General features: G+C 38.9%; 1 protein-coding gene across 1 annotated transcript in view; it reads left to right on the top strand.

Moving 5' to 3' along the window:
• TTC27 (tetratricopeptide repeat domain 27) overlaps positions 1–13831 on the top strand; it is a 96773-nt gene that overhangs the window by 63504 nt on the left and 19438 nt on the right. Inside the window, exons 13-16 of the mRNA XM_058164227.1 lie at positions 1856–2083; positions 6027–6125; positions 7732–7784; positions 12306–12471. Of these exons, the coding sequence (XP_058020210.1) occupies positions 1856–2083; positions 6027–6125; positions 7732–7784; positions 12306–12471 (546 nt within the window). The remainder of the gene's footprint in view (positions 1–1855; positions 2084–6026; positions 6126–7731; positions 7785–12305; positions 12472–13831) is intronic.

Here is a 13831-nt window from a genome sequence, read left to right as displayed (position 1 = left end):
CCCCAAAGGCACTGAAGCAGTTCTGTTTTGTTTTTGTTTTTTGTTTACATTTATATCCCGCCCTTCTCCGAAGACTCAGGGCGGCTTACAGTGTATAAGGCAATAGTCTCATTCTATTTGTATATTTTTACAAAGTCAACTTATTGCCCCCCCAACAATCTGGGTCCTCATTTTACCTACCTTATAAAGGATGGAAGGCTGAGTCAACCTTGGGCCGGGCTTGAACCTGCAGTAATTGCAGGCTACTGTGTTCTAATAACAGGCTCTAACAGCCTGAGCTATCCCAACTTTTAATAAGTTTACAAATCCAACACATAGGAGTCAAACTGAATTTCTAGGGACACTGTACCAAAACTTAGGTGCATCCTTACCCTACAGAAGTATGTGAAGGGAGAGTCGGGTATCATAAGTAGGTTCCCAAAGTATGTTTAAGTTGGACAAATCAGAACTTGGGGGGAGAAGTTGTTTCAGCAAGTATTCTAGTGCCAAGTATTCTATGTGGGGTTTTAGAGGTGGCCTTCTTGATTCTAAGTTATAAGCAGTGTTGACCTGTCCATCAGAGAAGAGAGGAGGGTGGCAAACTGAGGGAGATGAGTGAGAAACTGCTGAATTAGTGCCATCCAAATATAAATGTATATAGGAAGAATAGTATTTTCCCAAGTGCTTCATTACATTCTTTTATATCACTCAACAAGTCAAGCTTAGCAAGGTTTTGAGCCACTTGAGAATGTGTTCCTGTGTTGTATTGAACAAATATATTACCAAAGAATGATTATTTCTCTTGCCAAATAATCTTGTAAATTTCCTCTTCTTTCTGGTTGGGCTCACTCTGGCTTTCATCACCTTCTACTTGGCGATGCCAAGACAAAGGATGACATTTTCTTAATCCCTGTTAGCTGTACCACTGAGCTATGTCCTATTTTCTTTCCTTTGGAATTGGTAATAAATTTACAGAGCTTTAGTTCCAGGTCAATTTAGAAAATGTAGTTTTGTGAACCTGAACATAAAACGTTATTACTGTGTTGGCAGGCTCAAAATACACTGACCTAAATTTGAAAGTCTTTTACAAAGATGGGACAAAGAAGCAGTTTCCAGTGCACTTTTTACCTGTGAAGTGTTTATTTACAGTGCAGACTATGCCTCTGAAGCAGAAGAGAAAACAAGAAAAAAAAGATTATCTGTAGGTTTTTAAATTCTTCACAGTACTGGCATGCTGGAGTTTGTTTCTTTCTTTTTGATTGCAAAGCTTAATAATACTTCCTGACAAGTAAATCTGGTGCAGATTATGCAGTTTTCATATTTAATAATCCTTCTGTTTATTTTGTAAGCTTTGCATCCCATTTTCTGCTTGTTTTTCTTCCATAGTTGTCTTAGTTGCAAAATGTGTTTTAGGGCCAACACATTTCTGCAACCATCTTATTAAGGGACAATATAACGAAGATAGAGTCTAACAGTTACAGATACTGTTATGAATTCAAAGCTAATATGAAGTACTGTCAATAGCTGCTAAGGGAGAGGAAGTCATGTATCTGAAGATGCTGCCCCAATTCCTCCTAGTAAGATTCTTGTAAGTCCTTTTACTTGTAACTTCAATTCAGTGCTTGGTTAGATTTTCAATAGTGACTTGAAAGTGGAACAACTACTAAACAGCGTCAGCAACCTTAAATGGATGCTAGGAGGGGTAAGATAAGCAGTGTCTTCTGCAACAATTTCTGGCATTTCCAGCCTAAGATCTTGCAAAAAAAATTGAAATAAATTACATTTGTGGCTAACAATAGAATGCTAACAGTGCCTGGATTCTAGGTTCCTCCTTCCATTTCTTCTTCCATTCCCTGTTTTCTTTTTTTCTCCATAGGCAGAAGAAATTTTAAGACAGGAGCTAGAGAAGAAAGAGACGATAGGATTATACTGCCTGCTTGGAGATGTTCTTAAAGACCATTCATATTATGACAGAGCTTGGGAACTGTCCAATCACCGCAGTGCCAGGGCTCAGCGCTCAAAGGGCCTCCTTTACCTTCGCAACCGGAATTTCAGAGAATGCATAGAGTGCTTTGAGCATTCTGTAAAGATTAACCCAATGCAGGTAAGCAACTTCAGCTCCTTAAAACAATTTGTAACTTGGTTTCGTGAATACTCTGCCTGATAACTGAAGCTCCATAACACAGAATTTCTTCGGTTCATGGAGTTCAGGTGTTATACATTTTGTAAAGAAAGAAGCACAAGTGCCAGAATCATCGCCCCCTTTTCATCCTCAAAATTTTTGTTGAAAAACTTAAATTTTAATGCTGTTCCTTCAGTTCTGAACTCAAAGCATTCAGTTCAAAGTTTGCCATTCTTTTGCACTGTAGCAGCTGAATATCTTGTTCTCAGCCTTTATTTCCTCAGTGTTCCCAAGGGTACCATTTAGGAAAGGGCAGCCTCTAGTTCTGCCTTCTTCCCCTGTACCTTCTTGAGGGTGAGAGACAGGTGTGCCTTGACAGCATTTTAAGACTGAAAATACAGACAAGTATGTTGAGAATACAGCTGCCCTTGGCCTTTGTGGGCAGATGTTTTGAGCAGGGGAGGCAAGGAATGTTGTAAGTCTTGTCCCCTAAGGAGATACATCTGGCGGGATCCAGAAAAAGGGCCTTTTCCATGGTGGCTCCCTCCCTCTGGCACATCATCTCTCCGGAAATTAGACAGGCCCCCCACTCTGACACCCTTTCGGAAGGCTCTGAAGATGTGGTTCTGCCAGTGGGCCTGGGGAATGCAGAACGGGATGGAGCCCATTAAATGGCTGGTGTGTATGTTGTTGCCAGGGTGAGTGGATTGGGGGAGTTATTATTTTTTGTTATTATTTTAAATTGTGTTTTTATTTCCTGTAAATTTTCTTGACTCTACTTAGTGAGTAGGCAGCAATATAAATTTTTAAAATAAATAAATAAGCAAGCAAGCAAGCTGTTAATGCCATCTTCTTAAAGTAGCTCCCAGTCTGAAAAGCAGGAACAAGAGTTTTGGGAGAAAGCTTTAATCAATGATCTTAATATTAAGCCATTTTTTTCACAAACAGATTAAGATGTGGGAAGAGGATTTTATTGGAAATAACATCTCATGCTGGCTATTGAGATTCAGGGAAACAGCTTGCTATCAGAACCCTTTCTCTAAAAGTTGTGGTTATGAAAGGCCTCTGGTTTTTCACAGCTCTTGAGTGATTTACCAGATCTCATTCCATAATTGCCTCCGGAAGTTATGGCTTCTCTCACTCTGATATTCTTCTGCAATTTTCTCTGTTGGCCCTCTCTAAGGCCTCCTTCTGAAATGTGCAAAGATAACTTAAACACACATCCTGCAGTTCTGTGGCATACCCTTTTTATCATGGGAAAAACGCCCATATTTCTATAAAATTACTCTAATCCTGCCTCTTCTAAGAAGATAGAAAGTACCAAAAGGGAAAAAAGAAAGAAAGAAAAGCATTGTCCTTTAATCTGGATTCCATTTCCAAATAAAACAGCCTGAGAAAAGTCAGTTGTCTGTTTCATAATTAAGGTGATTGAAGCAAGCTCCCTTCTGATGGATGCTGAGGTCAGTTCAGGAGTAAAAAAAAGTGGTATAAATCTGCAAGGAACTAGAACCACTTCAAGTCTTGGATTGTAGAATGGGATGAAACCTACAGACGTTACTGTATTACAGTTTACATCAGTGCTACCTGGCATGGATAGTAATCTGGGATGATGCACTCCATATATGATGCGCGCGTGCACACACACACTTACTCTCTCTCTCTCTTCCTCTCCCTCCCCCTCCCCCCCCTCTTAAATTTTCAGTGGTATAATTTTGTACATCTCAAGAAATTTATTTTCAAATTCACATTACTATCTGCAAAGGTAAGGTGCATACCCTAGTCCAATTCCATGATAATTAACACGAATTACTTTAGGATTTCAGTGTTTAATTTCTTGATGTGAAAAGATGCCATAACCTAGCTTTACAGTGTGGAGATTATAAGAAGCAATGACTTAAAAAGCTGACAACCAGTAGGAAGATGAAAAGAGGGATGGGACCGGCTAACACATACTTGTTCCATGGCTTAGATGTGAAGATTTATTGCAGAGAGTAGACTGGAAATTTCTGCTTTATTTCTGTATGATTTCCAATATATAGTACTGTTAAGGGTCTTTTTCAAAATTCTAAATAGCTTCACAATAATGACACGATAACATCACTTTGTTCTAAATTAAATTTCTGAAGAAAAATACAATGCTTTCCCTAAAAATGTTAGTGCCATTGAAGTTTTGGTTTTTTTAGAGCAAACTTCTGGAACCAGAGCACTTTTAATTTTAAATGCATGTTTTTGCATTTGACTCAAGAATCATCTAGATATTCTAGAAAAAGGACAAAGTGGATCTGACTAACCTACAACTTGCCTTTTCCTGGTTTATTAGACCCCAGTTGTTATATCTGAACCAGGCCATTCTGCCTATAAAATGTTAGGCTTTTCATTATGTAACTTGAAATTGAATATATATGTAATGTTCCCTTCTGGGGAAACCAGCTCTGCATCTAGAAATTTATGCTTCAAATAGGGGAGTTTTGTCCAATGGGGAAATCCATATTAAGCCATTCTCAAGGAATGAGGAGTGCAGGGGGTGTCTTTTTATTGGACCTATTTGTGCCCATGTATGTTGACTTTTAAAAAAAATAGGATAGTTAGTAAGATTACAATTTCCTTTGAAGTTACAAAATTAAATGTCCTCAATTAGTTTATATTTGATTTACAGATTCCATTTTATTTCCAAACATGCTATGATATCATGTACATTATACATGATACCCTGTTTCCCCAAAATAAGACATCCCCTGATAATAAGCCCAATCGAGCGCATGGCAATAAGGCCAAGTGCTTATTTCAAGGTTCAAAAAAATATAAGACAGGGTCTTATTTTCGGGGAAACATATATAAATTTTAGTAGAAGTTGTAACAAAGATAAAATATAAACATGGAAATATATAAATTAAGAAAAATAAAAAAATACAAGGACTATTTGAATTTACGTTTACAGAAAAGTAAGGTAATGTCTCCTTGAGTCATGGTCAACCCCTGGTGACTCCATGGATAATTCCAAGCAATTTTCTTGATTAAGTGTAGGGCCTCTTCTGGCATGTTTTGTCACTTCTTATTCTAACCTTAGTATTGCTTGAATAGTTGCCCATCCAAGAATTATCCAGGCTCAGTTGTCAAGACTTTGCACCAAGTATAGCATTAAACTTTGTGGTTCCTCCTCATTCCAAATTAGGCATAACAAAGTAAGATAAGTAGGTTTATTTTAGATAATTTCCCTAATTGTCCTTTGAAAAGCATCTGCTACGTATATTGGCCTCCAGGTTTAAATGCTAGTCACCTTTATCCCATCTATTTGTTTCAACAGTTATGTAGTTGCTGATTTCCTTGAAGGTTTGAATAGTTATATAGCTATTGACTTGCCTTGAAGGTTTATGCCATCCATCCCTTACTTACAAATAAATGACTTTGTTATGAAACTTAGAGAATTCTTCCTCTTCAGCTTTTGTCCTTTTAGCTTGAGGGCCCAGACAAGATCAGCCTAATCTTGCTTGTATAAACATTTGCTATTGGTTATGAAGGGAAGCAAACCTAAACTCCTAGAGCCAATTGAAGTTTACAAATCATTGTGGTGCTCCTGAGTTTCAGTATCTTTTAATCAGGGTAATGATCTGGGAGAAGAAAACAGGAAAGATATCCAGTGTCCTCTTTAGAACATGTCCCTGCTCGGTTTATGTCAAAATTTAGTTGCCACTGTTATCCTACAGCAGTCTGTCTCAATCTTGTCAACTTGGCAGCATGGGGAATTCTGGGAGTTGACTTTAAGGTGGTTGAGAAATACCGTCCTATAGTTTCTCAGTCCTCCCCATATCACTTCTGTAATTCTCAGTCAATATGGTTCTGGCTATCTTGTAGTCTATGCACAAGGCGGGGAGATGTTAAATTGGAAAATGTTTCTTTGATCCATTTCATTTTATTTTTCTTTCAGTTGGGGGTGTGGTTTTCCTTAGGTTGTGCCTATTTAGCATTGGAAGACTATGAAGGTGCTTCCCGGGCTTTTCAGCGCTGTGTGATCTTGGAACCTGATGTAAGTAAATGAAGGAAAAGCAGCACTTAGGTGTGCTTTGATTAAATAGCCTTTTATTATCATTTCCTACATTGTATGGCGTATGTAAAGTTAGTGGATTTCTCTATGAATTTATGTCTGAGAGTCAGAAAAAGGTTCATTGCAGAAAAAAAGCAGCAGTTAACAACCATGGAGGAATTGTTGTAGAGATAGTCCTCAACTTACAACCATTTGTTTAGTGACCATTTGGAATAGAATAGAATAGAATAGAATAGAATAGAATAGAATAGAATAGAATAGAATAGAATAGAATAGAATTCTTTATTGGCCAAGTGTGATTGGACACACAAGGAATTTGTCTTTGGTGTATATGCTCTCATAGTACATAAAAGAAAAGATACGTTCATCAAGAATCATAAGGTACAATACTTAATGATAGTCATAGGGTCATAGTCATAGTCAATATAAATCTTAAGGATACCAGCAACAAGGTCACAGTCATACAGTCATTTGAAGTTACAATGGCAGTGAAGATAGTAACTTATGACCATTTTGTACACTTACAATCATTGCAATCCCTATGCTCACTTCAGATGCTTGGCAAGTGTCACATTTATGATATTTGCAGTCTCCTGGGGTTATGTGATTTACATTTTGTAACTTTCTGACCAACAGAGTCAGAGTCAGTGGGAAAGCCAGATTCACTTAACAAGTGTTACTAACTTAACAACTGCAGTGATTCACTTAACAGATGTAGCAAGAAAGGTCATAATATGGGACAAAACTCACTTTGGGGCTCAGTTGTGGTCGTAAGTCAAGGACTAGCTGTAGAGTTCAGTTGAGTTCTTCAGGTTTCACTGTACCTACCCAACTACATAGTGCATATATGTTACAGAATGTTATTACCTGTGCCCTAATTATGTGCAGATGCACTGTATATGCATGTACAACATACACCTGTGTAATGGACAAATTTAAAACTGCCAAATGCTCACAGGGTAGCCAAAACTTTTTAAAAACTCTGTGTTCTCATATGGGATTTTGTCAGTTAAAACTGAAAAACTTACTTAAAAAAATTTTAATCTTATATTTTGGTGCCTATGGTGTTCTAGAAATTCCATGATGGTGCTCACTATTTGAAAGCTTGCTCTTCCTTGGTTTTAGGTGACTTTTTTCTTTCTAAATAAGAAATATGATATTGCACCATAAGTCCTAGGTAATAGTCTCCCCCTACCTCATTTTGCCTGGTATCGGTTGTAAAAAGACTTCTCAAAATCATTATTTGAGAAATGATGATAAAATATTCTGTGGCCATGTTGCCATTATTTATACTGATCTGTTGTGCTTGTATCAATATCTGTTGCTTGCATCAGGAACTCCTTCAGGGTACTTGAGCTTTGCATATCCTAGCAGGTGTCAGCGATACATGTTTGAAACTCTCCTCTTATAAATGGTTGGTTTGCACACATTGATGGATGGTATAAATTCATTATTGGTGTTTGCATAAATATCAGCTATTAGCACAGCATTGCTTGTGGAAAAAAGTGTGTTTATGTATTTGCTTTTAAATGTTTATCCCTTCTGTGAAAGTTTAATGCTAACACTTTTGTGTGTATTCCGACTGTAGAATGCGGAGGCTTGGAACAATCTATCTACGGCATATATCAGATTGAAACAGAAGTAAGTGCATCAAAGTGGTTTTGTAATTCTTCCTTCCAAAGTAAACAGCCCTGGTTTCCCCTCACTCTGGCCTTTCCGGAATAACATTCAGCTTCTGAACATACTGCCTTCAGGATCCTCTTTATCATCACAAACCCAAGCTCTCTCATTTGGCCTCCCACCATAAATATCATTAGAATGTCAGAGATTATATCATGAAAAAAACCTTTTGAAAAGAAATGCAGCTCTTTAGATCTCACCGCACTCACAAATGTTACAGTAAAAAATTTATTGCACAGTGTACAATTAATTAGGATTTCAGGTTCACAGTGAAACTGATAGTGGGAGGGCTATCTGTACCCGGCATATGTTTTTTATGTATGTATACATATACATATACATATACATATACATATTCATGGACATACACACACACACACACACACACACACACACACACATAAAGGTAAAGGTTCCCCTCACACATATGTGCTACTCGTTACCGACTCTAGGGGGCAGTGCTCATCTCCATTTCAAAGCCGAAGAGCCAGTGCTGTCCGAAGACGTCTCTGTGGTCATGTGGCCGGCATGACTAAACACCAAAGGTGCACAGAATGCTGTTACCTTCCCACCAAAGTGGTCCCTATTTTTCTACTTGCATTTTTTAACGTGCTTTCAAATTGCTAGGTTGGCAGAAGCTGGGACAAGTAACGGGAGTTCACCCCATTACGGGATTCGAACCGCTGAACTGCCGACCTTTCGATCGACAAGCTCAGAGTCTACATCACACATATAGAAGAGGCTAGAAGAGGCATTAGCTCCAGATGTGCTGATATGACAAAACATTACTTCCAAATTGGCTATGAGTGGGAACTAAGGGAATTCTAGTGCAACAAATCTGAAAAAAAAACGGCCAGGAAGCAAAGCATTATAGAAGCACCCACATTCAGGACTGTACCCCATATAGTTTCTTCCAGATTTGTTGCACTAAACTTCCCATAGTTCCAACCCATAACCAATTTGGAAGTAATGTTTTGTCATATCAACATATCTGGAGCCAATGCCTCTTCTAGTTGTACTGTACAACATTATCATTGCCATTGCCATTGCAGGTAGTCCTCGATTTACGATCACAATTGAGCCCAAAATTTCTGTTGCTAAGCAAGACAATTATGTGAATTTTGCCCTATTTTGCCACCTTTCTTGCCACAGTTGTTAAGTGAATGACGACAGTTGTTAAGTTTGCTTGTCAGAAGGTCGCAAAAGATGATCATATGACCCCTGGGACACTGCAACTATCATAAATATGAACTAGTTGCCAAGCATCTGAATTTGGATCATATTATCATGGGGATGTTGCAATGGTCATAAGTGTGAAAATTGACCTGAAGTCACTTTTTTCAGTGCTGTTGTAACTTCAAACAGTCACTAAATGAACTGTTGTAATTACATTTCATGTTAGCTGATTAATTTGACTATTTGCTATTGAAGTTTAATGTGTACTTCATGGTCCTATTTTTGCTAGGAAATAGGTCAAATAATGTGCAGCTGGCAAGAGGAGTTGACTACTGACTACTGATATTTAAAGGCATAGCACCATTCTTATTTAAACCAGAATCCTGTCCTAAAACAAGACTGTATCTTGTTTTAAACAGGCGATTTAAACAGATGATTTGCATCTGCAGTGTTATTCCAATATACATTGTAAAAATTGGCTGTTCAATATTAAGTTATCTTTTCATTTTCCTAGAAATGTACCTTTCATAAATCTTATGAGTGGACTTGATATCTTAATTCTGTATGGTTGTTTCATTTTTGTAACAATAATTCGGTTGGATATCTTCTTGATAAAAGGGCTTTCAGTTTTTCAGAAACATAACTCACTTGTCAAGATAATTTTTGCTGCTTAGACTGTGTTCCATTAATCTTCTTCTTTAAGGAATGCATCTTCAGAAAACACTCTAAAGGGTATTTTTTATCTTTTTTTTTCCTTTACATCATGAAAAACAATTTATCAGCTTTCTCAAAAGAAACTAAAAATGAGAAAACCAGTAGGGAGCTTACAAAGTATTGTATACGCAGGAAACAAATTGCTAAGAGGGTGCATTGTACCAAAAGCCATAAATAAGTTCAAGAGGTCTTTAGACGTATTTATGGAATAAGCAGACTGAAAGATGCAGTTGCCTCAGAGATTGCAGGGAACAGAAAATAGATGCAAAGAGATTCCAAGATGCTCAAGTGTCCTCTTGAAACAAATGTCCTTTTCAGCAACTTTCAATGTTAATATAGAAATAGCTTAAAGAAACTTTCTGGCTAATCACCTCTTTAGAAATAATCATTAGATATCTTTGAACCAATGCCTCTATTTGCTGAGTCCAAACCAGTTGTGATAATCTTTGAGAATATGACAGGGAAGCATCTTGTTGTGTCTTCGCCCCTCCCCCCCAAAACCTGGCCTCCTGGCAGAAAGTGACTCAGAGAGCGAGGGGGAAGAGCCAACAGGGCTTCCCTCTGCGGAGCCTCCTTCTCTGGCTCCGCTCCAAGTCCCAGAGGCAGGCCAGGTGGAGGAGATGACAAGGCCTCTGTCTCCTGCATCTCCTCCCTCTCAGGCCATGCCTCAAGACCCAGCTGCTGACAATCAGTCGTGGCTGGACCCCTGGTATCGCAGACAGGAGAGACGGCAACATCAAAAGAAAGGGTGGGGCAGGCCTAGAGAGTGCTGAGTCACGGAGCCGCACCCCACAGGATATAAAAGCAGGAGGGGCTGCCCTGTAGTTCTTGTGACAAACAAACAATTGACTGTTGAAAACGTTGGCTGTACTTTGGCTCCTGGATTCGGTTTCGTTTCCTTCTGAACTTTGGGATTGTTCCAGCTCGGACTGCAGTCGCTCTGATAGATAAGAGGACTTGGCAAGATTAAATTGCTGGCACATCTAGTCAGTTTGCGTTTTTAATTGATTGTGGTTGTGGGGGGGACAGAACACATCTGATATTCAGTTCAGTTGTTAGGATAAAAGTTCATTGGCTGCAGCTCTAGATCTTCAGGTGCCACAAGTCCATGATTCAATGACAATGTATTTCAAAAGACTATGTTTATGATTATCATATCATCATCATCATTGTCGCTATTCTTTTATTTCCTGCCTTAAAAACAATCTTCGGTTAACTCAAGGCAGCAAACATGCCTCCTATTTTCTACATAACAGCAACCCTGTGAGGTGGGTTGGTTTGAGAGAGAGTGACTGGCTCAAAATTATACCCCTGGATTTCATGCCTAAGGAGGCCTAGAACTCATAGTCTCCTGGTTTGGCGAGTATCATAACCACCATAACTAAACTAGCGCCCAATCAGTCTCAAATTCCAGGATGGCATGATTTGGGACAGTATTTTTTTCTGGCTTTGTAACTATATATGGTTGCTTGGTTGGTTTCTTTTTTGGCAGGCATGAAGTTTAAGATTTTAGGGTCTTTAGGACAGCAAAAATGAATTGGCTCTGCTGTTGGGTTTCTCTTTGCTAAGTGAGGAGAAACAAATTAAATTGATATGCAATAACCCAGGAAGTTCTGACAAATATTCATCTTAGAAAAGTTTAAGCCATTATGAAAGAATTCCAGTGACTATGTATTAGTGAAATCAGTGTTCATGCTTTTGTGCCTCTTACTATCCCCCAATTTATACAGAACATCTTGCTGAGATGGCCATCTCTTTTGGGCTAGGAGTCTGGTTTCCATTTCTATTCAATGTTTGGCAAAGGATAAATTCCATTTGGCTAAGGATAAATTTGATATCATGTTGTTTCCCTCTGAGGTGTTAGAGCCTTCACAGCTAAAGGCAGGTGTGGGTCCACCTGTTCTTAATATGAATGATCCCACCATATGAGGAAGTCCAATTATTGTGTTTTCTGTTATGGACACCTTTTAAATGATTTTGTCGATATGCTTCATCAACTGTATTGGATCCCACCAGATCAGTGATGGCTAATCTTTTCCAGACCAAGTGCCCAAAGCGTGCACACACACATGAGAATGCATGTGCATGCCCGAATCCCCAAAATGCAATGCATGCGTGGCCCCAGTGCATGTGCCCTGCATTGTGCGCGTGGCCCCCCTGCATGTGCGCGTGGCACTCCTGCACATATCCCATGCATGCACAGCAGAGAGCCGATGACCAGCTGGCCGGCGGGAGGTCCGCGCGCATGCGCAGCAGAAATGAACTGGGGTGATGGCTCGCATGCCCACAGAGAGGGTGCTGCGTCCCACCTGTGGCATGTGTGCCGTAGGTTCGCCATCACGACATTAGATGAAGTATTTCTCACATCACTTGATTATATATAAAATTATATATAAAAGTCCCCACTCCATGTTAATGATGGCTTTGTGGCAAAGTAAGAAGTTTTTTTCACCACTTTTCTTTTCAATATGACAAGAAAATAAAAAGATTCTAAATGAGCAAATGGGGAAGCCTTTAATGGAAAAACAAAGTGTGTTCATTTTACGATTAATTAATTCTTGCTATTTTTTCTTTTTAAAAAAAAAAAACTAGAATTAAAGCATTCCGCACTCTTCAGGAAGCTCTCAAGTGTAATTATGAGCATTGGCAGATTTGGGAAAATTACATTCTAACCAGTACAGACATTGGAGAATTTTCGGAAGCCATTAAAGCTTATCACAGGCTTATGGACTTAAAAGAAAAGTATAAGGATGTCCAGGTACAGTGCCCATTCTTTTTATTCATGTGTCTAATTTTAAATAATGTGCTTCTTAACAAAGAATAATAAAGCATGGTAAATATCTTAAGTTGCCTTAGAATTTCTCAGAAAGCAATTAAAAATATAACTCTTTCTGCTGCCATAACTTTCAAGCTGTATCAAGACCTAGTAAAAATGACCCTTTTTTACAGCATAAACAGTGGATACTTCTTTCTCCTCCATTTTGATGGGAGGAAGTAAGCAAATTTACCCAGTTTAGCCTGGCTTTCCTCAGAAAACAAATATACTTCTGAGCTCCACTAACCACCTCAATTGCAAAATTTCTATTTTCTTCTTGTTCTTTCTTTTTACTTTTCTTAGTATTTGTCTTCTTTGGGGACCCTTTAGCCCTATGATCTGAAAAGTAACAGTGTACTACTACCCAGGAATTCCTCTCAGCTGTCACCTCAAATGCACATGATGTCCTCAGCTACTATGTTTGTAGCATCATGCCCTTTCCCTCTGTACAAAGAACCCCTGAAGATGCAAGCCAATGCAGTGGGCCCTGAGTAACCAGATGTGCAGTGCATGTTTTTACAGCACCCTCAGAGTGTATGTGTGTGTGTGTGTGTGTGTGTGTGTGTGTGTGTGTGTGTATTCCTTTAGACCAGTGTTGGCAAACCTTTTCGGCACTGACTGGCCAGTTGGCCTTCATGTGTGTCAGAAACCGGAAGATCATCTTCCCGGCGCGCACATGCGCACTAGATGGTTGCTCTTTTGGTTTCTATCGCTCCCATGCACATGAAGACCAGCTGGATGGTGCGCCAGAACTCGTAAGAGCAACGTGTGAAGGCTCACATGCCCAGAGAGATGGCTGTGCGTGCCACTTCCAGCACACGTGCCATAGGTTCACCATCACAGCTTTAGACAGTACAGGCATTGGAGGGGATGGAAATCAGCCAAGCCAGTACTTGGTCCTCCCACCCCCATTCATAATGGATAGATAGCGTTCCAGCTTCCATACTGATTTTGCCTTTTCTAGTGGGGTAAAAGTATGTTAGTGTGGGGAGTGTGGGATGTTAATGTTGCAGAAACAATTCTGCAGTAATATTTTGGAAAGTCAAAGGAAGGAGCAATTATGCTATCATACAGTTCAATATTTTTGTACCTCAAGGAGACACATGGAATTCAGATTTAAATATTGTTAAATACAGCAGCTAAGGAGATAGCTCCTTTGTTTTATAATTATATTTGTTATAATATTCATCAAGCATCTTCAGAGGAAATAATTAAATAATGCAATTATAACATCTTGTTCCATCTTCAAATAGATTACTATTTTAATACATTAATCCAGTCATTTAAGATATTCATTCCAGCT

The sequence above is a fragment of the Ahaetulla prasina genome, chromosome 1 (genome assembly GCF_028640845.1).
Source record: "Ahaetulla prasina isolate Xishuangbanna chromosome 1, ASM2864084v1, whole genome shotgun sequence".
Lineage (NCBI taxonomy): Eukaryota > Metazoa > Chordata > Lepidosauria > Squamata > Colubridae > Ahaetulla > Ahaetulla prasina.
Note: the sequence above shows the minus strand (reverse complement) of the source record. Positions and strands in the feature narration are given on the sequence as shown.